The sequence below is a fragment of the Notothenia rossii genome, assembly GCF_949606895.1.
Source record: "Notothenia rossii genome assembly, chromosome: 5".
Taxonomy (NCBI): Eukaryota; Metazoa; Chordata; class Actinopteri; order Perciformes; family Nototheniidae; genus Notothenia; species Notothenia rossii.
Genome location: NC_136903.1, coordinates 58,888,133 through 58,912,752, shown reverse-complemented (window position 1 = coordinate 58,912,752; position 24,620 = coordinate 58,888,133). Strand labels below are relative to the sequence as shown.

The window sequence follows — 24,620 nt, the reverse complement described above, 5'->3', positions numbered from 1 at the left end:
GCCAATGACAATGACTTTTTTTCTTTTGATGAGGAAGAGGAAGACGCAATGTCCATTAGCGCAGACTCAGAGGTACTTGAGTACATGAGATCAGGCTCAGAGTTAGAAGTCCTCAACCGTTTCCTCCGAGTGAAAGCTGTGTCCATGAAATACAACACTGCCACACCATCCAGTGCACCGGTGGAGAGGCTGTTCAGCCTGGGAGGTATTGTGCTTACCCCCAGAAGAAACAGACTCTGATGAGGTATAATCACACATTTTGTACTGATGTGGAATAGGTTGCCTGCCACCCATGCTGTAGACATAGCTCAAGCCTATGCCTAATATCCTCTTTTTTTATCTGCCATCATACTGTGAAGAAGGGCCAGCATATTCAGTGAACATAGCCTTTTAATTCTGAGGCCAGTCCTGCATTAATTTGTTCTTGATTTTATTTTGGCTAAAATGTCTTTGCTTCCAAGCTGTATTATGCCATTTTATTTTATTTACACAAGCCATCGATATCAAGACATTTTGAAGTTATTATTTTTCTGTCGGATTTACATGAGGCATGTTTTATTTTGAGACACATGAGCCATTTTGAGGTTTTCATCATGTTGTTCCTAAGGAGCCTATTGATATGATTTGCACTAGCTTTGCACCTATTTCGGGGCTAGCCTGTTTAATGATTATGATTTTATATTGATATTGTTTGATATTATTGTTTAGTGGTGGTGTTGACGCCTATAGCCCAATGTTTTGTTAAGTGCTCTGTGGCATTTTTTTATAATAAAGAGCACAAAATAAATATCTGTTATGTCCTCCATAGTAGAACTTTATGTAAGCCTACACATTTAGGAACATAGATGGGGTTCTGCCCAAAGTCGAGCAACATAAAAGTAACCCAACCCCAAGATTCCCACTAGCAATTTCTTCAGGAATTGCATTCTCTAGTTATTTATAGAGCCCTGATCAGAAGACCTTTTGACAAACTGTAAGAAATGCCGCCAAAACTGAATACCTGACGTGGATCATAAATATATTAACAATTAAACAACATCTTACATTTCTTTTCACACAATACGTCTCCTTGCAGTATCAACACTAATTCGGCTGACTTTTATATTTGATCCAATTGGTAGATTATATTTACACCATAACGGTGCACAGCTGATAGAAAGGGATTTTTTTGTAGTTTTTAAAGATATTATTTACTACCTTTCCAACTCCTCATGCAGTTGACTGTGTTACAGGTCTATACAGGTTCATGGAACGATGCATAAGCTTCAAATCGAGAGACTGAAACTGTATTTTCCTTTACAGTTCTGTTTTAATTTCACAATAAAGTTAATAGTCATATTATGTTTGTAATTATTATGTTTTATTAACTTCACCACTGGTTTTTTAACCCGCGCCGCCTAGTGGTTAAAGCACGTTATTGAATTTTGTTGTTGAATATGTTTTATTTGATGAAAACATTTAAATATTAAGAGTACATACAAAATTGGGGGAAAGTAAAAGGCATGATAGAAATATAGAATAGAAAATATCAAGAAGATACTGTAGTGATCTCTACAATAAAACAGTTTAGTGCAGGACGTCCAAAGATATTAACAGGAGGATGTGCAAAACAGACCAACTAATAAGGCTTTATTTAAACATTAAAGAGCACTTTAAGTTAAGGTCTTCTTTTGAATGAGAAAAAACACGTTGGGGTTATCCACAGATAAATATGAAGTCTGACAAAGTACTTAACATCCAATATATTGCAATTTATTTTGGCACTGGAAAATCACCTTCCCTGAATTTGACTCAGGTGTAACTAAAGTCTGATTTAAGGGTTGTTTATATTTCACATCATTAATCAGAATCTGCAAAGTAACTAAAATAAATGTAGTGGAATAAAAAGATGATAGATGGCTACTGCTATATTTGCAAAATGTGCCTCTGAACCTTGACAAGTGCATGTTTCAGGCTTATCAATGAACAACAGGAGGGGTCACAGACATAAGACCAGCTGTTAAATCAGGGGTGGGGAACCTTTTTCTTCTCAAGGGCCATTTCAATTTTTACAATATCCTCCGAGGGCCGTATACAAGTTATTGACCTCTGCTTAAAAATACTAAAATCACAGCCCATTCATTTCGCCTTTCTTTCATGCTGTGCAAAGAAAAGCAACCTCTTAATCCCGATATCTTACCATGACTTGCGCATGCATGCACGTGCAGCACGGTGTGGCATGACCACCAAAACGGAAAGATATGGACACAAGATGTGTGCAAATGTATTTAGTTTCCTATCCATGTGGACATGATTTAAGTGGGGGGGGGGGACCTAACCTCCTCTAGGGGGGGAGATTTTTTTTAAATGTTGAAGCTAAAAGCATCAATCTGGTGCACTTTGAGAGCAACATTAAGAGATATGGATACACCTCTCAACATCCATATGAAACAGAACTGGAAGCAGATTTATTTTTCTTTATGGATATTTTACAATTCAATCCCCTTTCAAACTGTATTCTTGTTTATTATTAATAACAACTTTTTTTTACTGTCATTTTTTATAACTATAATGATCATATAAAGATGTGCCTTTACCTACTGGTTGGAGAAAAAGCTTCTTATATTCGTTAGCATAGCTAGCTAACCAGATGCTAATAACAACAAAGTTATTGACTGTATGATCAGTATGACAGATGAACAGATAGCCACTGGACTTTCAACTAAAGACAGAGCCACGCAGAAACTGCGGCATGTGTACGGCTCCTTATGGGTACTGCAATTTCTGGAAGTGCCGGAGTGACGTTCTGGTGCTCTCCGTCAGAACTGCACCCCTGTCAGACGAGACATATACCACGTGATGACACGTTAGGCTCGTGTTGTGTTCAAGGACCCTGACCTTGGCTAGGAAAAACAGGCACTCGCTTATTTAATTTGTTTCACAAATTGTTTTCTTTTTTGCGTGTGTTTATAAATTACCTCGAGGACCCTACCAAATTGTCTCGCAGGCCGTATACGGCCCGGGGGCCGGAGGTTACCCACCCCTGCGTTAAATAAAGCTCTGACCTTAGGTCACCATGTGGGTATATTAATTCACCCATTTATTAATTATATGTTTTAAGTTTGATAACACCACTGTGTTTCGTATCCCCTAAACCTCCAGGGTGTACACAGTTTAATACTGGCAACTTCTAATTGTGGGAAATACGAAAACATCTTATAAAGAGACGTGCCATATTATGTAGCGAAACACACAATAGCCAGCTTGTGTAGTTCTGGGGGGGGGGGGGGGGGGGGGGGGGGTGCTGGACCCGTCCAATTCCAGTTTTGGAAAGTCTGCCATGGTTCCATTCCGTTTCATAGAGCTGTTTGACGCTCAGCGTGTCGCACTGCCACTCCAACATCCAATCTCAGGGATTGATGAATAATCACGGGGTTTGTAAAGCAAGGCGGATGTTGTAGTCCCAAACGATAGCTGGGGGTTCTGGGTAGTGTAGTGTCTTCGGAAACTATAGGTTACTTACGTAACCCCAGTTCTCAGAGTAACATGAAGTGAGACGTCTCACTATGGGATGCGCCTCATCGCGGAGCAAACAGAAGCATTAATCTCATTACGCCAATCCTGATTGGCTGGTGATCTTGACGTCAGCGTCAGGGAATCCACCCCCTATAAGTAGCTTGCGCTACGCCGCATGCGTCATTCAAAATAAGCACCTCTTCTCGCTTCACCATAGCAAGGAGGGCCGTCTGGTGAGACATCTCACTTCATGTTACTCTGAGAACTGGGGTTACGTAAGTAACCTATAGTTCTCATTCATAACACTCCGTTCGATGTCTCACTATGGGATATTGTAGCTCCCGAATTGCCAGACGAGCTTATCTCAAAAGTCACCAAGACCAACCAGAACTTAACAGTTAGAGCTCTAACTCAGCAGGGGGCCCAGCACTGCATGGGCCACACTGGGAGCAAAGACGTCTAATCTGTAAAAGCGGACAAAAGTGAGCGGCGAGGACCAGCTCGCTGCTGCACAAATGTCTTGGATGGAAACACCCCTGAACAAAGCCCAGGATGTAGCCAGACCACGAGTCGAATGAGCACGCAAACCCGAAGGTGCCTGCAGACCCTGACTCGTGTAAGCCAAAGCAATTGCCTCCACAATCCAGTGAGAGAGCCGTTGCTTAGTAACAGGCTTGCCCTTCTGAGGGTTAGCCCAGGACACAAAGAGTTGGTCATTATGACGAAACTCTTTTGATCTGTCCATATAAGTGCGTAAAGCACGGACTGGACATAGCAAATTCGGCTGCTGTTCCCCGGAGGGACACAGCGGCGGAGGAAATACCTCAATGTCAAAGGGGGTACATGAACCAACCACCTTAGGTATAAAGGCAGGGTTGGGCTTCAGCAACACTCTCGTTAACCCTCGGGCGAACTGAGTGCATGAAGGATGTACAGATAGCGCATGAATTTCACTGACTCGCTTGGCGGATGCCAGGGTCAGTAACAGCACTATCTTGAGTGACAGGTGCTTCATGTCAGCTTCTTCCAGGGGTTCAAATGGGGCTCGAGTGAGCCCATCTAAAACCACTGTCAAGTCCCATAAGGGCACCAGTGACCTGGAAACAGGAAGGAGCCTGCGAGCTCCCTTCATAAAACGGCAGACCAGAGGATGCTGGCCGGCCGTCTTACCCTCAAAACCCACATGGCATGCAGCAATAGCAGCCAGGTAGACTTCGATCGTGGAGAAAGCTCTGTGTTTATCAATTAGGTCCTGTAGAAATGATAAAATCACTCCCACAGGGCATTGAAAAGAGGTGTGCCCTTTTTGAAGGCACCAGTCCTCAAACACCCTCCACTTACAGTCATAAAGAGACCTAGTGGAGGAAGCAGGAGGACCGGAGGCCAAATGTGCGCGAGCGCGTCCACGCCTAATGGTGCGTTTTGATCGCGCATTGAAAAGAAAAGCTGACAGTGAGCATTTTCTTTTGATGCGAACAGATCTACCGCGGCTCGGCCGTAACGCACCCACAGCTGGCTCACAACCATTGGATGTAGAGTCCAGTCTGCATATAGTGGTACACCTCTGGACAGCAGGTCTGCACCGAGGTTCATCACACCCGGTACGTGCGTCGCTCTCAGAGAGAGGAGACGGCCGCAGCTCCACAAGATCAGTTTGCGTGCCAGCATGTGTAACTGGAGAGAGCGCAAACCCCCTTGTCGGTTTATATACGATATTGTGGTCGTATTGTCCGTCCTCACAAGGACATGGTGTCCTCTGAGAAAAGGCAGAAAGCGTTTTAGGGTGAGGAACACCGCTAAAAGCTCCAGGTAATTTATGTGCGACCGCTGGAGGTCTCTGCTCCAGAGACCCCTCACCAGACGACCTTCGTAAATACCTCCCCAGCCTGTCAGACATGCGTCTGTGGTGACCACCTTCCGTGAAAGGACAGCACCCATAGGCACGCCCCGTACCAGAAAAGTCGGGTGCAGCCAGTGGCGCAGTGCCATTACACATTTCACAGTAACCATCACTCTCCGTGCTCCATGACGCGCGGGGTTTAGTTTTAGAGCGGCTACCCAGCGCTGAAACTCCCTCATGTGTAACCGTCCCAGCCGTACAACCAGGATGGCTGACGCCATGAGCCCCAGTAACCGCAGGCATGATCTGAAAAGAACATGTTTGCGCAGCTGGAAATGAGCGAGGCAAGCTCTGAAAGCTTTCACTCTTTCCGCTGACAGGCGGGCTGGGCACCGAGTTCAGGTGTAAACCCAGGAAGAGTACAGTCTGTGCCGGGCACAACATGCTCTTTTCTGTGTTTATTATGAAACCCAGGTTGAGCAGGTGCTTTACGAGGACATTTGCCTGCGTAATAGCCTCCTGTTCCGACTGTGCGAGAAGCAGCCAGTCGTCTAGGTAGGTTGCCAGGCGAATACCCTGTTGTCTTAACGGGGCTATCGCGGCTTCCGTACATCGTACAAACACTCTTGGACTGAGAGACAGACCGAAGGGAAGTACTCTGTATTCGTAACAGATCCCCTGAAATGCGAACCTCAGATATTTCCTGTGTGGGTAATATACTGGGATGTGGAAATACGCATCTTTCAGGTTGACTGATGTAAACCAGTCGTGTTGTCGCACGAGACGCAGCAGAGATGTGTGAGTGAGCATTCTGAATTTGTATCTTCTTAGATATTGTTCAGAGCCCTCAAATCTAGTATTGGCCGAATTCCGTTCCCTCCCCGTTTGGGAACGAGGAAATACTTGGAATAAAAGCCGCTCTGACTCTGCTCGGCGGGTATTATAGATATAGCCTCCTTTTCTAGAAGTGAGAGAATCTCTCTTTCTAGAATGTGGGCTGACTCCCCTCGGGCCTGTGAATACAGAACGCCCGAGAAGCAAGGGGGGGTGACAGCGAATTGGAGTCTGTAACCCCGTGTAACTGTCTTGAACACCCAAGCAGACGTTGTGAGCATCTTCCACTGTTCGCTCCTTAGAGCCAGCGGAGATGTCACGTCTTTTGCCCTCTGAGTCTCTATTTGTTGTGTTATGGGGCCCTCTAGTGTCTGAACACGGTGGTACCCCGATTTGACAGTCCCCACCGACACTGCGCATGCGCTTGACGGAGGTGCCTTCACAACCCCAGCCGGCACTGCGCCTGCACGTGACGGTGGTAGCCTCACAGCCCCAGTCGTTACTGCGCATGCGCGTGGCGGCGGTGCCTTTCATAGACCCGTTCATCGTCCGCCTTTTGAGAGAGGCCGTAGCTGCTCTCAAAAGGGGAACAAATGGCGGGCTGTTTATTGGTTTTATTGTTTTCTCTTTCATTTTTCTGAGCTGCGCCCTCAGCCTGAGGCCTGGATGCGTCAGCGGAAAATGCTTTATCCGAGAAAACAGAGCAATATTGTGACATGTGTTTTGGTGCACTTGAGGATGGCTTTGAGGCATCTCTCGAGGCAGCGGGAACACATCTGGAGCTGGGAAACCTTCCAGCTCCGTCACCGAGGGAAGAAGAGGAGGCTGTCAGGCCGCCAGCTTCTTCTTCCTCGCCTGCTGGCCGAAATTCCGGGTTGGCTGCGCCTGGGCTGCAGCCGGAACCGGAGACTTTCTGGGCCAATTCGCCTTCGTCTCCTGCCTGGGCTGGGGACTCGGGGCGGGCCGTGACCGCTGCTGTTTCGGTACTTTAAACCGAGCAGCTGAGGTAGCTTTCGCGAGGGACTGCCGCTGTGAAGGCAGCGGCTGGACCCATCGAGGAAGACAGAGGTGGAGGGCCTCGTCTTCCTTCTTCTTGGACTCGCATCTCTTCTGCATAGAAGCGAGCGCAGATCCGAAAATCCCCTCGGGAACGATGGGCATGTCCAGCACATCCTCTCTTTCCCGGTTTTGGGAGGTTGGTGAGGTTGAGCCATCTAGCTCTTTCCTGCACCACCATAATTCCCATTGCCTTTCCCGTGGCCTGGACGGCGCAGCGTTGAACGCGGAGACAGATGTCCGTGATCGCGGCTATCTCGTCCAGTACTGCCGGTCCAGGATTACTCGATAGATCCTCGCAGAGCTCCGCTTGGTAAGCGGTTAGCAGCGAGGAAATGTTCAAAGCCCTGGCAGACAATGCTGCGGCTCTGTAGGACCGTTCAGTCATGGTTGACTGGAACCGGTCCGCCTTTGCCGGCAGCGTGGGGTTCCTGCTCGGTGTAGTCGCCATCCTCGGGAGGAGGTGAGCTGCCACCAGCGGTTCCATCGGCGGTATGCGGAGCAGGCCGAGCCTCTCCATACCGTCGCAGTCTAGGGGAGGAGGCACCCTGGATTGGGGCCTTGTTGCTGAAGGGCCGGTCTCTCCACGAGACCGACACCTCATCCAACATCTCCGGGAAGACCGGCAGGAGTTGCCTCTTTGTCCTCGTTGCTTGGGGCAAATTTTTCCCCTCGTAACGGGACCTGTAGGTCTCCTTGGCCATTTCGGGCCATGGGATGTCTAGGCTGGCTGCGGCACGCTGACACACGGCCTGCAGGTCTATGCTCAGACAGGGCGAAGCTGGTGTGCTATCGCCCGGGAGAGCAGCCATCGCTCCCGGCTTTGCAGCCTGAGCTGATGACACGAAGACATCATCGTCTTGCTCATCAGAGTCGGACAGGAGGAATCCAGAGGTTTCATCCTCTTCGTCCTCCATGTAGTCCAACTCCGGGACATCATCCGCGGGCGATACCATGGTGAGGTCCAGTTGGGAGCCCCAGCTTGACACAGCGCGGGGCTCCGCTCGCACGTCCCTCGCTGCCACCGAGTCCCAGCCTGACACGGCGCAAGACTCCGGTTCTGCAGCTGCCACTACTGATGAGCCCCAGACCGACACAGTGCGGGGCTCCATCTCTGTGGTGGACGCCCCGTGTCCTGATTTCCGTCCGGTAAATCAGAGGACATGAGGGAGTCCTGACCCGACAAGCTAGCTTGGCGTGCTAGCCGTCGGCGGAGGCTCTTGATGGTGAAGCGGGCACAATGTCCGCACGAGCCGGGGTTGTCGATAGCCTCCTGGGCGTGTTCCAGCCCGAGACAGGACGAGCAGACCTGGTGTGAGTCTGTGCCTGATATCTTCAACCCGCAGCCACAGAGCCGAGCCTCCGAGTCCCTGACTCCTCTGGTGTGAGGGAGAGAAGCGTCCATCTCGGTCGCCATGGTGACGGCGTGGAGAGGACCCGCTCGTAACAGGTACCTTGCTGAGAAAAAATACTTCCCCAACTGTCGTTAATCCGGAGAAAAAACGACGGTGTAGAATTTTATTCTCAAAGAATATTAACTGGTGTGTTAATACCCTTTTTATCTTCCCCTCCTCTGGTGTGAGAGAGAAAAAGAAAAAACGTCCTTGCTACCGTGGTGTCGGTAGTGAGGGAAGACAAGCTAGCAACACGTGTGTTGCTAGCTTGAAAAAATCAAAACCTTACCTTTATTCCCGAGGAGAAAACGGCGAGGTCGATTTGCAATACTAACTGGTGTGTTGGTATTAACAGTCTTCTTGCAGAAGTATATATAGAAGTAGCCGGCGAGCGCCCGTCGACCGAAGGTTAGCTTCGTAAATCAGTCTGTGGACCGTTAAGCTAGCTAGCTACTGATCTTTCTCGAGATGTGCTCCGAAGCGAGAAGAGGTGTTTGAATGACGCATGCGGCGTAGCGCAAGCTACTTATAGGGGGTGGATTCCCTGACGCTGACGTCAAGATCACCAGCCAATCAGGATTGGCGTAATGAGATTAATGCTTCTGTTTGCTCCGCGATGAGGCGCATCCCATAGTGAGACATCGAACGGAGTGTTATGAATGAGAACTGTAGTGTCTAAACTCCTAAAAGACTATTGTTTCTCTGAATCGAAGGTTAAAAACACAAAAGCATTGTACACAATTAAAACCAATCAATATTGTGTAAATAACAAGGATGAACTGATGTTTCTTAGTGGATGACTAATGCAGATATCACTGTGTAATCATTTGACAGTGAGGGGAATATATCCGGATTTATTATGAAAACTTTGAGACCGGAAAAACTGTTTTCAACCCGTGAGGGTTGACGCTAACTTTACATGGAAGCTGCCGCATATACACGTTATCCTGGCAAGACCTCAAATCATCTTCGTAATATCTATCAAACTATAGATCCTACACATCCACTGGACGTGGATTCTAAAAGTACAATATACACTTCTCGCTAGAAATCTAATCAAAAAGCATTTTAATGGCCAAACTATTCTACATTTAGGATTTTCCAGAGAGGGTTATTTGTGAATAAATGGGAGCATGTTGTTTCTTACACGACCACTAAAGGTGCTACACTTTAAAACGTGACTATGGGTCGTAATCTAAGATGCTTAAACAATCAACCTATTTGGTCGTTTTTTGTAGGAGGACAGGCTGGCCTCTTCAACAGGTCTTGAGGGCATGCCTTAGTGTGTGAGTGTGTGTGTGTGTGTGTGTGTGTGTGTGTGTGTGCGCCTGTCTGTGTACATATATGAGGGCCAGGTTATCATGTCGTTGGTATTCCGTGTCCATTGCTCTTTCATGTGTATCATCCTGTGTGTTCACATGCATCTGTGAAAGAAAAAGTTGACACTTCACACAGAATTTCTAAAGAAAACTAAGTAATGCATGAACAGGTATGGTGAGTAGAGGAGAAGGACTGTAGTAAAAGGGGAAAGGAAGAAGTAAAGAGGAAATAGATTGAGGGTCAGAGAGAGAGCAGAGAGGAGGTAAAAAGTTTAAACCAAAGACTGGAAAGCAAATGAGTCACTACGTCAAAGGAAGAGGTGAACTACGAGTGCATAGCTGACACAATCAAATAAGTTACTAAACATTAGTCAAAATAGGAACAAGTGGATTATGTCAGTAATGTAATTCAGAATCATAAATCTTATATCCGTCCCAAGGAAGTTTACATTGTTCCAGCAAAGGGGACACTGCAGATAAAGAGCTACACAAAATGAGTAGACTAACAAATTAAAAAAGGTAAGAAAATGTATTCATATATTTATTTTGTTTACATATTTCAATATATTTTAAAAAATTTTTTAATATTAAATATGTAAGGGAATATTTCTGTCTTACTCCTAAGTGTCAAAGAATAATTCTTCCTTACTCCTAAGTAGGGATGGGTACCGAGAACCGGTACTAAGTCAATACCGGTACCTGATTGGACGGTATCGGTATACCGTTAAGCCGCTGGACAAACGGTGCTGCTATCGGTATATGTGTTTCGTCTACTTCCTTAGTTTAACTTTAAACCATTCTGGTTGGTTGGGAACCCTCATCCCTTGTGATGTATCCGGTTTGAGACCCCTCTGATTGGCCACTGTAAATGCCACTCGTCATCTCTCTCAACAGCGCTCTTATTAATGTTGTGAGACTCCCGCAGGCGTGGTGGACAGAGCGAAGCGATCGAAGGTCTGGGTGCACTTTTAAAAAATGTAGTGGCGATAGTGCAAGGTGCAATCTATGTACTCAATTAGTTGCTTGTAAAGGGGGTGACACAAGCAACTTAATGAAGCATTTGCAAACGAGACGCTCATTGAATCTAAAACGGTGCTAGCGATACTGCTAGTGCTAATAGTGCTAGCGGGCTTCAGCCGCGCCGTGTGTAAATGTGACCTGAACGAAGGCTCGCAGGCAGGTTAGCTGCTGCGCACGGGTAACATGTTTTGTTTACCTGAGTGCAGTCTTGCAGGCACATCGCCTTGTCTTTTTTTAGTTTATTAACACTGCCAGTGTATTAATGTGAGCTCCTACACCTACAATAATTTGGCCTTTCATTGAATGCTTTATAAACCAGTTAAACTTACAGATGTCATTCTGAATTGGAAAACTGCATTTAAATGTTGTTAAAGGTCAACGTTTCAATGTATGGTTCAGCAATTGTTGGTCGGTTACTAGGAATTGACATATTTTAAGCTCAAATACGTTGTTCTATGTTTAAACCTTCATCAGACACATTTTGACGTGTTTCAGTTCAGCACATCATTTATTTTGTGATGATTTAAAAGTACAATCAAGAATAATATACATACTCGTATTTATCTTTTTGCCATCTTAGCCTTTTGACCAATTTCTTCATATCACGGTTTTGCATGATGTCACTGTAGGACAATGTTTTAAGGATCTCTTGTCGAGCTAGGTTGTCAGTTTGAAATGTCTGGATGAAGATGTAAATGAATTACAAATGTTAAAAAATGTTTTAAAAAATGCCTCTTTTCATCCTCTGTCTGAGGGAAAACCCCAAAAAGCATGATAGGGCAAGCCAGGCCCCTTTAAGTTATTTTATTTATTTGTGTCTGCTTCTGAGAAGCTAATGTATAAGTTATACAGTTATTTCTGCAAGAAAATTACAATACAATTAGTGTTTAATCTTCACATCTTGTATTCATGTCTATAATGTTGAGCACCAAATTATTGAAAAGTATCGATAAGAGTATCGAAAAATACCGATACCGATAAGCAGTACCGGTACCGGTATCGATAAAATCCTAACGACACCCATCCCTACTCCTAAGATATTTAACCTTATTCTGTGTGTTGACATTTACGACCATCCCTGCTTCTAATCTCCCGTAAGGAATGTTTTAATGCAGTCGTATGTTGATACTAGGTTTTATGGCCTGACCTGATGGGCACAGGGGGGGTTTTACGACTGTGAGAACGCTGGCTTTCTAAGCTCCACAGATGTGAGAGACATCTCCTGTGTCTGCAGATGTTTATGCTCATCCCCAAAATGTGGATTTGACCCTCTGTAAACTAGTTAAAAGGTCTATCGAGAGAGAGGCTGGGCAGAATTGACATGACAACCCACCCGTGCAGTCAGAACCTTTTGCTGCTGTAACTTGTGATATGAATTCTCCGGCCGTTGACTTGTAATAAACATCATTGTTTGACATCAAAGCTCCAACTCTCCTCGTGTCTCTCTGAGTCCTGACTCTCCATTGCTGCAGAAGTTTCCCTTACAAATTATTTGTTTTGTTTTTCTTTTTGTATATTTAGTATATATTTTTATTATATTTAACAGAGACAGTGCGCATTATAAACATTGTTGTAAATGTGCCAGAGTAAGCCACAATGCTTGTTTTCATCTGTAGTCCCTGGAAAGGTGCAAAGTCACAATAACAATGAATTCAAATATATATGAAATATAAACATATTATTACAGTTAGATATGTAGTGAGCTAGCAGACAGTAGTAACAATATTAAAGTTCACCAGCAGAAAAAGTGAAACCAGTTCAGAAAGAAAGAAGCCAGAGCTGACAGGTTCAGTCCCCCCATCGGCTGTTTCTATCACTCCACACATCTAATTGAACTTCATCCTGCTTTCCCACAAATGTAAAACTGCACTAAGAGGGAAAGAGGCGTCCAGAGTTTCCTGCTGTGTCCTGCTGTAAAGCTGACAGCACAAAGACACATTCCCATTTCTTTTAAAACGGTTTGAATATTTGTGTGACACTGAGGAGATAAGTGTCCCTTTAAGGCTCTGTCTTGCTGTCATTCCTCCATTTATTCCCACTTCTCCCACCTTCTCTATCTTTCTGGGACTTTCATCCTCAGTAAACTCCTACCTGCTTGCTTACTGTAATCCACTGTCTTATTTATGGAAATCTTGACAGAATTCATGTGGTTATGTGACACAACCTCACAAATAAGCCTTAAATGAAAGTATGTGTTTTGGTTACTGTTGAAAAGACAAGTCCTGTTTGCTTCTTAACCTCATCTACTTAATATGATCCTTGTTGACAGTAGGAATACACATTACAATCAAAGCAGTTGAATCAAACCTTTGTGTTCACATAGCCAGATGAAGACATCAAGGTTATACGACTTAAGTTCTACCTAAGGTGCTCAGCTGTCTTTGCTGTATCCTGTAAACGACGGCTTCATATTTCATGTTTTTAAAGAACTAAAAGTGAAGGGACTTACACTATAATTACTGAGGAAAAGATAATATACCACACTCGTCTCGTTGACTTGCCTTGATACTGAATAAGGTAATTTAATTTGTTTGAGTGTTATTCATACAACAGACATACCACATCTGATTTGAATATAAATGCAGTTGTTGGTCTCCACAGAACAAGTAGCATCCAAGGCTTGGAATGGGACTGCAAACATGAAAGGAATAGAGACATCACAATGAAACATTTATATTGGCCAGCGCTGCAACACGTTGTACATGATAGGCTAAGGGGCGGGACATTTACGATACATCTCTAAGCTGTTGATCAATAACAACAGAGCCGACCAGCCAACCAATCAGAGCAGATGGGCTCTGGTTTCAGACAGAGGGTGACAAGAGGTGCTGCAGCACAGGCAGTATGAGAAGAATAAAGAGCTTTTTGAACATTAAAGCTTGGAGACATGTCACAGTAGAGGAACAAAATACAATTGGGAAAAGAAGCATAACGTAACCTTTTTAATTTCCTTTAGTGAAAAGCATCATCAACATACATTGTATTATTTGTCAACGGTTCAATCTTTGTGCAATATTTCTGTAGAGAAGTGTACTTTGATGGCTCTGAGGGCAGATATAGTGTGTGTTCTTGTCCTTGTATGTTTGTGTATACATACCTTCATTTGAATGTCTAACTTCAATGTGCGTCTGCCACAGTGAATTGGCTGTGAGGAGTAGGTAATCAGATCTTATTTCCCAAGATTCTTTGCTCTCCTTTGTGATTGTAGAATACACATTTACACAAACAACCCCCCCCCCCCCCACACACTTATTCTATTCTCAGTTTTCCCTCTTCCCCCCTCTCCTTCTCCTTGATAGATGGAGTTTGTGGCATGCTGTGAGTCTTTTGATTAAACTATTCTTTGTGACCAGGCAGAGGAGGGGAATGTTCTCTGGGTGTGTGTAGGTGTGTGTGTGTGTGTGTGTGTAAGTGTGTGTGTGTGCTGAATTTATTATACAAGTAGTTGGCCTGAGGGATTGTGTGGTTCCTTACAGGTGTAGGCACACACACATGCACGCACACACACACAGCGTACAAAAAAACAATCCCCAGGATTTGGAGAAATGTGTTCATATAAAAGTAAGAGGCAGTTCTGGGCGAATTAATAACAAAATCACAAAGAGATTGTGCAGAAGAAAGAAAGAAAGTCAGCAAGAAAGGAAATTAAAGAACAAACAAACAAACGCAATAACAAAGCATAGAATAGAGAAATAAATAACATTAAAAAGAAACACAGAAAGAAATAATACAGACAAAATAGACAAAATAAAAACATGAAGGAAGAGAGAAGAATAGAAAAAGCAGAAGAAACTAAAGAAAGAGACGAGGAAAGAAAGTTGTTGGATGAGTCAGGGCTGCTCCCCACACATCAGAGCAACTTGCAGGTCAGAGACCCCAGTGAATAAATGTGTAGGAAAATGATTTATACACTAGATTTTCCCAAAAATATACATAAATATACACTACAGTGACATCTGGCGTCGTTTTTGTAAGACATTTTTACTACCGCATAACAAAAGACCACCCACGTGTGACGTCTCATGGGGGAGAGCGGCCGGTCTAACGTATGAATAAACATGGTTCACTATGCTAGTTTTTACACAAAAGAGGTTGAAAATGTATATTTGTATGCATATGACGGACCACAACCTTATAATTATGAGCCTGCTAGGTGTCCAAGAGACCAGGAGCAGCCAATGATTAGAAGAAATAACGGCCATCAGAGAGAAATGGAGCTTTGGTGTGTGGAGAACCAGTGGAGAACTGGGCAGCTGTCTTGGTGAGTGACCAGCGTTAGCTACAGTTAATGTTAGCTAACGTCGGTCACATCACAACATTGTAAAGTTAGCTATCATATATCAGGCTATAACTAAAGTAGTATTGATCATATGGTAACGTTACTGGCAGGACTGTTGATACTGATCCATAACAGAAACTAATGCGCAAGTATCAGCCATATCTCGCGTTACCTAATGCAACTCCACACTACCTCTTACGGCGCTGTGTACCGGAGGGGAGAGAGAGAGGAGCGAAGGTGGGGAGAGAGAGGAACGAATTTGGGGAGAGAGATGTAATATGGTTTCCTGATAAACGTTTTGTTTGATAGGCTTCAGCTGTGGAGAGTATGTGCTGCAGGGAGGTGGATGCACCTTGCACAACGCACTCAGGAATGAAAGCTAGCTCCGGTCCTTTTCCTGTCAGGGAAACTGAGGACTCGATGTCCTGACAGGATCGAGTTTGTGCAACCTGCAGAAGCTCCAGCTCACCATGATTACAAATGGTGAAATGCAATGTAAAATTACCAAAAAAATACCAGCTCACTAAATCACAACCGCTCAAACTCAAACTACAAACTACTACCGGATTGGGCAGAGAAGGAGTCCGAGAAAGTTGCTCCCCCATGTGACGTAATATGACGCGTTTGACATTAAAAAAAGTTTTTAGTAGCAGAGCTCAAAACAGCTCCTTTCCCTCTGAATTCTTGCCCTTATGTCTCGTAAAACATATCAAATCCTGCATTAACTTTTTTAATTGTAATTTCCAGGCAAGGTTAAGCATACATGTAGTAAAAAAAAAAAACCTGCAAGTTGCTCTTGCGCAGAGATGAGCTGTCACACATCAGCAATGTTAAACGGATCAAATATTTGTTTCATTGGATTTAGTAAAAAGTTGGAACTGTTCCACCTCAGATATTCACCACAGCCTGCAGACAGTGAGGCGATGCGAGGGCGAGTCAGCAGGTCGTTGTTTACTGAGAGGACAGGTGAGTCAGAGCCCCCCCAGGTGGAGAGATTCATGAGGCCCAGGCAGGAACACCGTCATATTACATTTGCAGCATGCAAAGCCAGCTTCAGGACACAAGTATGTGAGGCGAAGGATATAAACACATAGAAACATTTTCCACCAAATATTTCGTTTGTTTTGATCACAAATGAGGGTGAGCCTGTTAATGAATGCAAATTATGGATGAATAGAAACAATTCTAATGATCCCAAACAAAGCACAATACAGCTTTCATGATCTCTTCATTCAGAATTCTGAAATTGATGATTTAGCATCATTACGTAATTTTACAATAGTCTAAAGGTTTTATTGGTTGTAATACTGTTTTATCAACAGTGCAATGAATGATTTCCAATATAAATGTGTTCCACTCAAACACACAGCATGTGGTTATCATCAACACTTGATGAGTGGGGGTGATCATATCAGAGCAGTGTGTGCTTGCGTGTGTGTGTGGGCTTATCAGTTCTCTGTTAGATAACCTGTAAAGTTCAAGGAGCCACGAAATGAACCTGGAATGTATGACTGATAAAACAGCAACACACGGAAAGATTATTAGAAGAATGAGAGAATTCATTAACGGATACATGTAGATTAGGAGAGACCGTTTCCAGCTTTAGACATCTTTCAAACGAACATGCTTATTAAATTGATTCTGTCCAGTTGGAATATATTGAAATAGACTCCTGTACCACAATTAAAAGAAACCAACAGAAGGAAAATTAAAATATTCATAAAAAATGTATACTTTCAAACTGCATATAGACACAAGAGAGGCGTTCTTGACTTTGTCTGGACCATGGAAAAGACACAGAGGGAGAGAAAAACAAAGGAAGGGGAATCAGAAGAATATCTAATTTGTCTTTCTCTTATCGTCCTTACGATCATCACTCTCCATCCCACCGTTGAAACGGGAGGAAAACATATCTCGTGTGAAGCGATTGTCATTTTCGGTGCAACTGATTTTTCCATCTTTTCCGCCACCTGGTTGATATCTTCCTCTTCTCTCTGGTGGGCCGACTCCTCCTCTATCTGTCTCTTCATCACTTCTCCTTCACACACACACACACACACACACACACACACACACACACACACACACACACACACACACACACACACACACACACACACACACACACACACACACACACACACACACACACACACACACACACACACACACAGATCACACGCAGATCGCACACACATGCAGATCAGCAGATCACATTTATTTGCCCACAGTTGCATTGCTGTACTCCTACAGTATCCCCCTTTATTATTTCACCAGACATCTTCTCTCTTCTGGTTCAATCATACATTTTTTGCGATCGCCAACTCTTCTTTCAAACATCTTATTTTTAGTTATTTCTTAGGCTGTAAAACTGAGGTTTAATTAAAGTTTGTGCAATGCAAGTTAATGGTTATTTTTACTGTGTTTATGTACTACAAAACTGACATAATCAACTAAATGATCAGCCTTTTCTTGTTACTTAAAAGCACCGGTGCTTCTCATAAAGACGCCCAAGGGTGCCCTGGTTTGAGAGGCAGAGGGCCATGATAAATTGTCCATATTTGACGCCATGGGAATAATGCCAGGCTCTCCTCTCAAATATCCGTCTTCCTACATCTCCCCTCTCACACTTCATTAGCATCACTGTATGAAGGCCAACTGTACTTGATTAGCAATACACTAGGGTAAACTTTTCCCATTTGAATATGAGTGTTTGTCTCTGGTTGTGTGTGTAGAACAATAAATACAGTAGTTGTGTGTTAAAAATCATGATCAGGTTTATTCCAAGATGGGGTTAAACATATGGAAATTGCTTTGGTGTGTATCGGTGCTTACGCAAAGAGGAACTAAGTTTCAAACAATGAGAACATATATCACTAAAGTTTTGGAACAAAAAAATGCCCCACATAAAAATAAATGTCAAAGTTGCAATAACATACTTGTAAAGCAAATATAATATGTACAGTTTATAAGAATTTAGAATATAAGAACTGCAGATTTGAAAAAAGGAGCATTCTGCTGAAATGTGCATAATGCACAGAAAGTCCCTACACATTGAGAAATGTCTGTGTATGTGTGTGTCCAGTTTTAAATGTGTGTATGTGGAAAAGCATGAATATTTATGTATCAGTAGTGAAGCACAGGCCTCACTTAACGCTGGTAAACAATGGGTACAATAAGTCTATTTTAAATGAACAAATGTGTGTGCCTGAGTTTGTGTGTGTGTGCTCCTCCATATGTGATGGTGTGTGTGCCAGGTTGTGTGTCGCTGGGTGGCCCGTGTAACTCTGCGCTGTAAACGAGCTGGCAGAGGGAGGGAAGGAGTGATTGAACGGTCTTCTCTGTCTTCCTGTGGAGTAACATCAGGAGAAGTTTTTGAATATGAATGATGTTAATGAAGAGTCGAGCTGTAAAAAACAGTTAACAGGCCGCTGTTGTAGGAAGTTGTGTTTACAGTATGTTCGATTCATACAGATCAGTATGCAGTGTTGCTTCAGAAGAACTTCATAAAGATGTGGAACATAACTGCACACCTGCGATGCACACTCTTTATGTATATGTGTATTGTCTCTCCCCCTGCAGCACTCATGAGTGCACAGGCAGCCTCTCAGGCACACACACACACATTTATGGCCTCCATATAGTTGAGATGGATGAGTGTGCGGTGACTGACAGTTGATTCATCGGTCCTGCAGCCACCATACATATTCTAATAGCGCCTTTAGGAAAGTAAATAAACTTGCACAGAGTGAGATCAGGTCTTTGCTCTCAGACAGCCGTGGAAAGGGGCCATTATTCTTAGCGAGAATATCTTGGCTGTCAACTGAAAAAGCACCTGCCACAGAGAGAAATAAAAGATTCATACTAAGAGACCCCAAACTTCAAACTTCAATCTTTTGCAGTTGTTTGAAAAGCTTAGTGCATTGAGGGGAGGAGTTCATTTCCAACACGCTGGGCACCGAGGCATGGTCCATCGTGCATGCATTCATTTGACATGGAACTGCATGGATATGCACATTTTAGCAGCAGACTGTGAGTGATATGTTTGCTGTCAATCATCTTTCACATTTCAAGATTCATGGTTGTCCATTTGAAACAGTGAAACACTGCAAGTAGACAACACAAAGAATACGATAATTACACAGCAGGATGAATAACTTTTTACTGTCTTACCATGGTCATGAAATATTGGACATTTGTGCATGATTGCCTTTTTTTTATAAACTTTAAAATCGGGGTGAAAATAAATGAGGGGAGGAAGATGAAATGCAGCGTAGTTTCCCAGCCAGATTTGATCTCGGGACATTAGGATTATACGGTCAGAAACTTAGATTTTTTTCTAAGTACTTTATAGATCCATGGTTTCCTAGTTCAATTTTTATTTTGTAGCGTGCATGTCTAGGTGCTCAGTCAGACATATCTTGATCTCTCTGAAATCTTATCATTCACAGCAAGGCTATGACAACAATTTAAACTTCATTGATGCAAAAGAGCATTCATTGATATCATACTGATACTAGGATCACCACAAATGCAAGAGCTATCCATGGTACCTCAATAACTCTGTTGAGAATGATTCTCAGATTAACATGACAACCCCAATCATGTCCCTTCCATGGTTTGAAAGGATGTGGATTCAGAATGAGTTTGCTGTGTCTTGGATTCATTTGTTAGTCTGCCTCTCAGTGCTGTAGAGAAAGGATAGAGTTTCAAAAAGGAGCCTATAGTGCCTAGGTCAGGGGTCTGCAACCTTTTTGACCAAAAGAGCCATTTTGCTCCTTTTTCCCAAAAATGTTTTTGTCTGGAGCCGCAAAACATATTTCATAGCTTGATACCTAATAAAGTTGTATTTATTGTTATATCAGACAAAAACTACAGTTTTTTGCATTTATTAGGCTATTTATTACATTATATAAAACTGTTAACCTCTAATAAGAAACAAAGAACTCCTAAAAGGATAATTAAAAATAATACAAAGGCCTACTTTAAAATAAATTAAACACAGCACTTGAGGAGTCATCTGCACATTTGAAGGAAAAACAAATATTATTAAAATGGGCCCACTTTGAAATAAATAAAACATATAGCAGCACCCTAAAAAGAGTTAAAGGTAGGGTAGGTAAGAATGGAGGAACCAGCTCGAGTGCGCTAGAATTTGGAAATACACAACCGGAAAAAATATGCCTCTTCCTTCAGACTTTCTTACAGAGTCCCTCCTCCAACACACACAAACGCGCATCATCAATGAGGCCACGAGATAAGTTTGTGCACAGATGGAAGGCTGACAGGCAGGTAGGCCATCCAGTTATTTTAGCCGGGCCGGCTCAAATGATTGGTCGTGCTTTTTACAGTGCTACGGCTTCCAGAGATGACTTTTTGTATGTATTTATTGTCAACACATTTAATATATTCATTGCTATCGGGACGTTAAGAGCATTCCATGGAATATAACAAAAAGTGTTTTCTGAAATAAATTACATACCCCATTGAATTATGACAAAAGATTGTCAGCTGTCTTCCTCTCCCTTGTTGTTCCTCGATACGTAAAGGCTGCAGCAGCACCGTTGACAACTTCTCTCTACATATCAAACATACCGGTAAACCAGCATAATTTGCTGTGAAAGCATATAACTCTGTCCACACAGAATTAAATCCTGTGTTCCTCCGGTACTTTACTTTGATTTATCCCTAGTTCGCTCATCGAGCCGGGGGTCAGGTTATTCACCCGGAGGAAAAGGCGCTCGGCCGCTCGCGCGGGACCGTAGCAGGATGTGACGCATATTTTAGTTGACCTAATTAAAACCGTTTTGTTTTTTATTTATGTGTCACAGTATCACCTCAAAATACAAGATACGAAACATTTTCAACCATGCAACAAAATATAAATAGTCCTACAAATACTTATTTTATTTCCTTCTTATTTTTGTCTAAGCTCAAGGGAGCCAGAGCAGAGGGCTTAAAGGGCCGCATGCGGCCCGTGGGCCGCGGGTTGCCGACCCCTGGCCTAGGTGTAACTTTACGCTTGACTTGACTCAGTGGAAACCAAGTAGTGCGTTTTTCAGTGAATCTTTGTCAAATAACTTAATTGTCAACAAAACACACTTAAATTATACCGCTACCTTGACATGCACCCTTTCATACACACGAATACACAGATAGAAGACAGTATGAATGCACATTTGGAGTTAAGTGGATATAACACTCGACAAATGATGGAACTCAGGCACCATTTATAGTTTGTCTGGGTTGTTTCAGTACGCTCTACCAAGCTTTCTGTATTTGTACCATCGTGTCTATCATTTCAAGTAGTTCTCACTATTCATTTGGATGTTGCAGACCTCATTTTGAAAATAAGTCGCTTTCTGGAGTTTGGTTTTGAAAGCAGGAGGGAGTAATAAAACCTTGCATGCTTTTAGCCTTGACAGAGGCCATTAGTTTCAAGTCACTTAATGTGAAAGTCTGATGGCAAAGTAGCTGTCAGCAACATGTCAACAATGTGATGGATTAGTGCTACAGGTTGAGACGTCTCTCTGCAAAATGCAGCTTTAAACTGCACTTGTTTTCAGTGAGGAAGTTGAACTGTGTCTACTCTAATAATACATTTACATCACATTGTAACCATTTAGTGACTAATACACAGTATGTAGCTGTGAGGATAGAATATACTTGGATTTCTGGATAATACTGACTCCTTCACATTAACAGTTACAACATATTCCAAGCATCTATGGAAGTATCACAACAACATTTTTTTTAAAACTCTCTAACTGGTGTAAAAGTGGATATTGATACAGCCATCATAAGCTGGACTGCGATTGCTATTGAGTGTGAGAAGTAAAGATTTTTTTTAAAAAACAATCAGCTTGGAAATATTGGACTTTATGAGTAAATCAATTGAGGTCTGCAAAGATCCTGATACCTAAACTCCACATAATGAAATGATGCATTTCAAATTGTGTTTGTTATTTCTTTTAAATTACATTCTACATCCCAGGGGCGGCTACTCACTTTGTTTATTATCTGTGTATTGGATGCTTTGGCACAACTGATTGGACTCTGATTGAGTTTTTAAGGAAGATGGGTCCAGTTATTTATCCTGATATAACAGCACTAAGCTCGGACGGGGGAAGAGTTACAGTTAAACAAGACACTGTGTTTGCTTTCTGATTGGTTGGTGAATCAGCGGGAACACTTTTTTCAATAGGCAAGAGATTAACAGAAAGGATATGACAGTATCATGAGATGACACAGAGAAAATAAGTATAAAAAGTAAATAATAATAATTAATAACAATGATAATATCTATTTTTTTAAAAGGGGAAAAGACAAGGACCCCTTAAACAATTTCAAATCACTAGGTTAACTGTCACACATAAGAACCAAAAACAAACATATGACATGCACAGCATATTTTGTATTCCATATAATGCCACTCTTTTTAGAGGTCATTTTCTACCATGTCATCTTGTGTTTTGCCAATTTGTGATTGTTTGTGTCAATGTTTTTTGGCAAACATTTGAATTCAGATAACTCCCGGTGAGCTTTTAAATGTAGTATTACCAAACAGAAAAATTTCATTTATTATCTGTGGACCACTTCCATCCAAAACCCCTGACAAAGCGTTAAAAAGTGGGAATTTATCAAATCAAACCAACTCAATCAACACGTAACTTACCACCTCTGTTCCTCTATCACAGCTCCCCCCACCCCCATCGCTCCACCTGAGCTCCTCGCTGTCGGGGCCACTTACCTTTGGATCAAACCCAACGCCAACAGCATCATCGGCGACGGGCCCATCATCCTGAAGGAGGTGGAGTACCGAACCACCTCAGGAAACTGGGCGGAGACCCACGTGGTAGACTCCCCTACCTACAAACTGTGGCATCTGGACCCCGACGTGGAGTACGAGATCAAAGTCCTGCTGTCCAGACCTGGGGAGGGAGGAACGGGCCCCCCGGGGCCGCCGCTGGTCACAAGGACCAAATGTGCAGGTAGGTCACTCCTCTTCTGATATGTTCCCCTTCAAGCTTCACTTCTCTTCTTTTTTGTCATAATTATGTTGTTGAGGATAGCTGTATTATGGGCCAGAATTATGGGCCATTTTTTACACTCATATAATGAACTGAATACCCTCTTAACTCCTCAAATGCAATGTTGTCAGTGGGTGATTGTAGTAAACGGAGACTAAGCTCAAAGTTTAGAATGGTTCAAGTATGGTTGAGCTTTGGTCTGAGTGATTTGATTTAGAGAAAAAGTAGAGTTGTCTTGAGTGACAATGCAGAGTTTCTTTATCTTTGATACATTTTCTCCTTGTGAAATCTTGTGCATGCCAATGTCTACTCAGGGTTTCCACACAGAGGCCATCAGGAGGACCGGGGGGTTTCCCGATGGCCTGGCCTGTTAAATTAATGTATTGCGAACGCAACGCTGCAAAAATGTGGGTCTGCCTCACCCCCCCCCACATACACACACACACACAAGGGGGGGGGGGGGGGGGGGGGGTGTGCAACAGCGGTAATTAAAGTTTAAAAGTCTCAAAAATGCTACAACTACTGTCACAAACTGGATGAATGTGAAGTATTTTGTTAAACGCCAGATGTCGTGCTTTTTCGGTTATTAACCGTCCCCTTGTGTGTTATGAAGGTTTTTCTGCGTGTAAACGGTGTGCAGAGTCAAAACCCTCAAAGTACACCCTGTAGCGAGTAAAACTCTAAAACAGAAAATACCTCCCCAAAACGCCTCGTTGGTGAAACGTCATCATGACGTCATCGTCATTTGATTCTTCCGGGTACGGGTCCATTTAGTTCCGGGTACGTGCTTACGAAAGCACGTACCCGGAACTAAATGGGCCAATCCGTGGAGCCGTTACGTTACGTCCGCGGAGCCGTTACGTTAAGCCCCCACTGATTGGTCCAAATTGACCAATCTACACACACACTCAGTGCAGGCAGCCCTGCTGATTTCTGCTCCGTGCTGCAGGCTGATAACAGACAGTTGGGATCGCGCGAAATTCTCTCTGCAGACCCATTCTCACAGCGTTTATCAACCTATAAACCTTTTTCTTACTCAATATCAAGCCACACTTATTGTTTATATTTCGGCTGTGACTTTGTGTGTGTTCAGGTTGAGTTTGGCTGTGTATCGCTAAACAAGGAAATCACGGAGAGGGGGTGGGGGGGGGGAGCTGCAGCGAGCCGTTTAGTGGAGAAAGTGAATAATGCGGAATACACATACTTTACAGAGATGCTGTATGCGAAAACAATGTGAGTTTGGAAAATTGCACAGTATCTTTCTATGTTAGTATACCTCAACAATGGAATTATGATCAGTGGAAATGGCCATGACGCCTCTCCTTTAACTTTTACAGGAGGATGAAAGCATAA

General features: G+C 43.2%; 1 protein-coding gene across 1 annotated transcript in view; it reads left to right on the top strand.

Annotated features, from left to right (window-relative positions):
- The window catches only part of ptprt (protein tyrosine phosphatase receptor type T), a 452,551-nt gene that overhangs the window by 117,343 nt on the left and 310,588 nt on the right, over nucleotides 1-24,620 (top strand). The window contains 1 exon segment of the mRNA XM_079681220.1: nucleotides 22,935-23,228. Within this exon segment, the coding sequence (XP_079537346.1) occupies nucleotides 22,935-23,228 (294 nt within the window).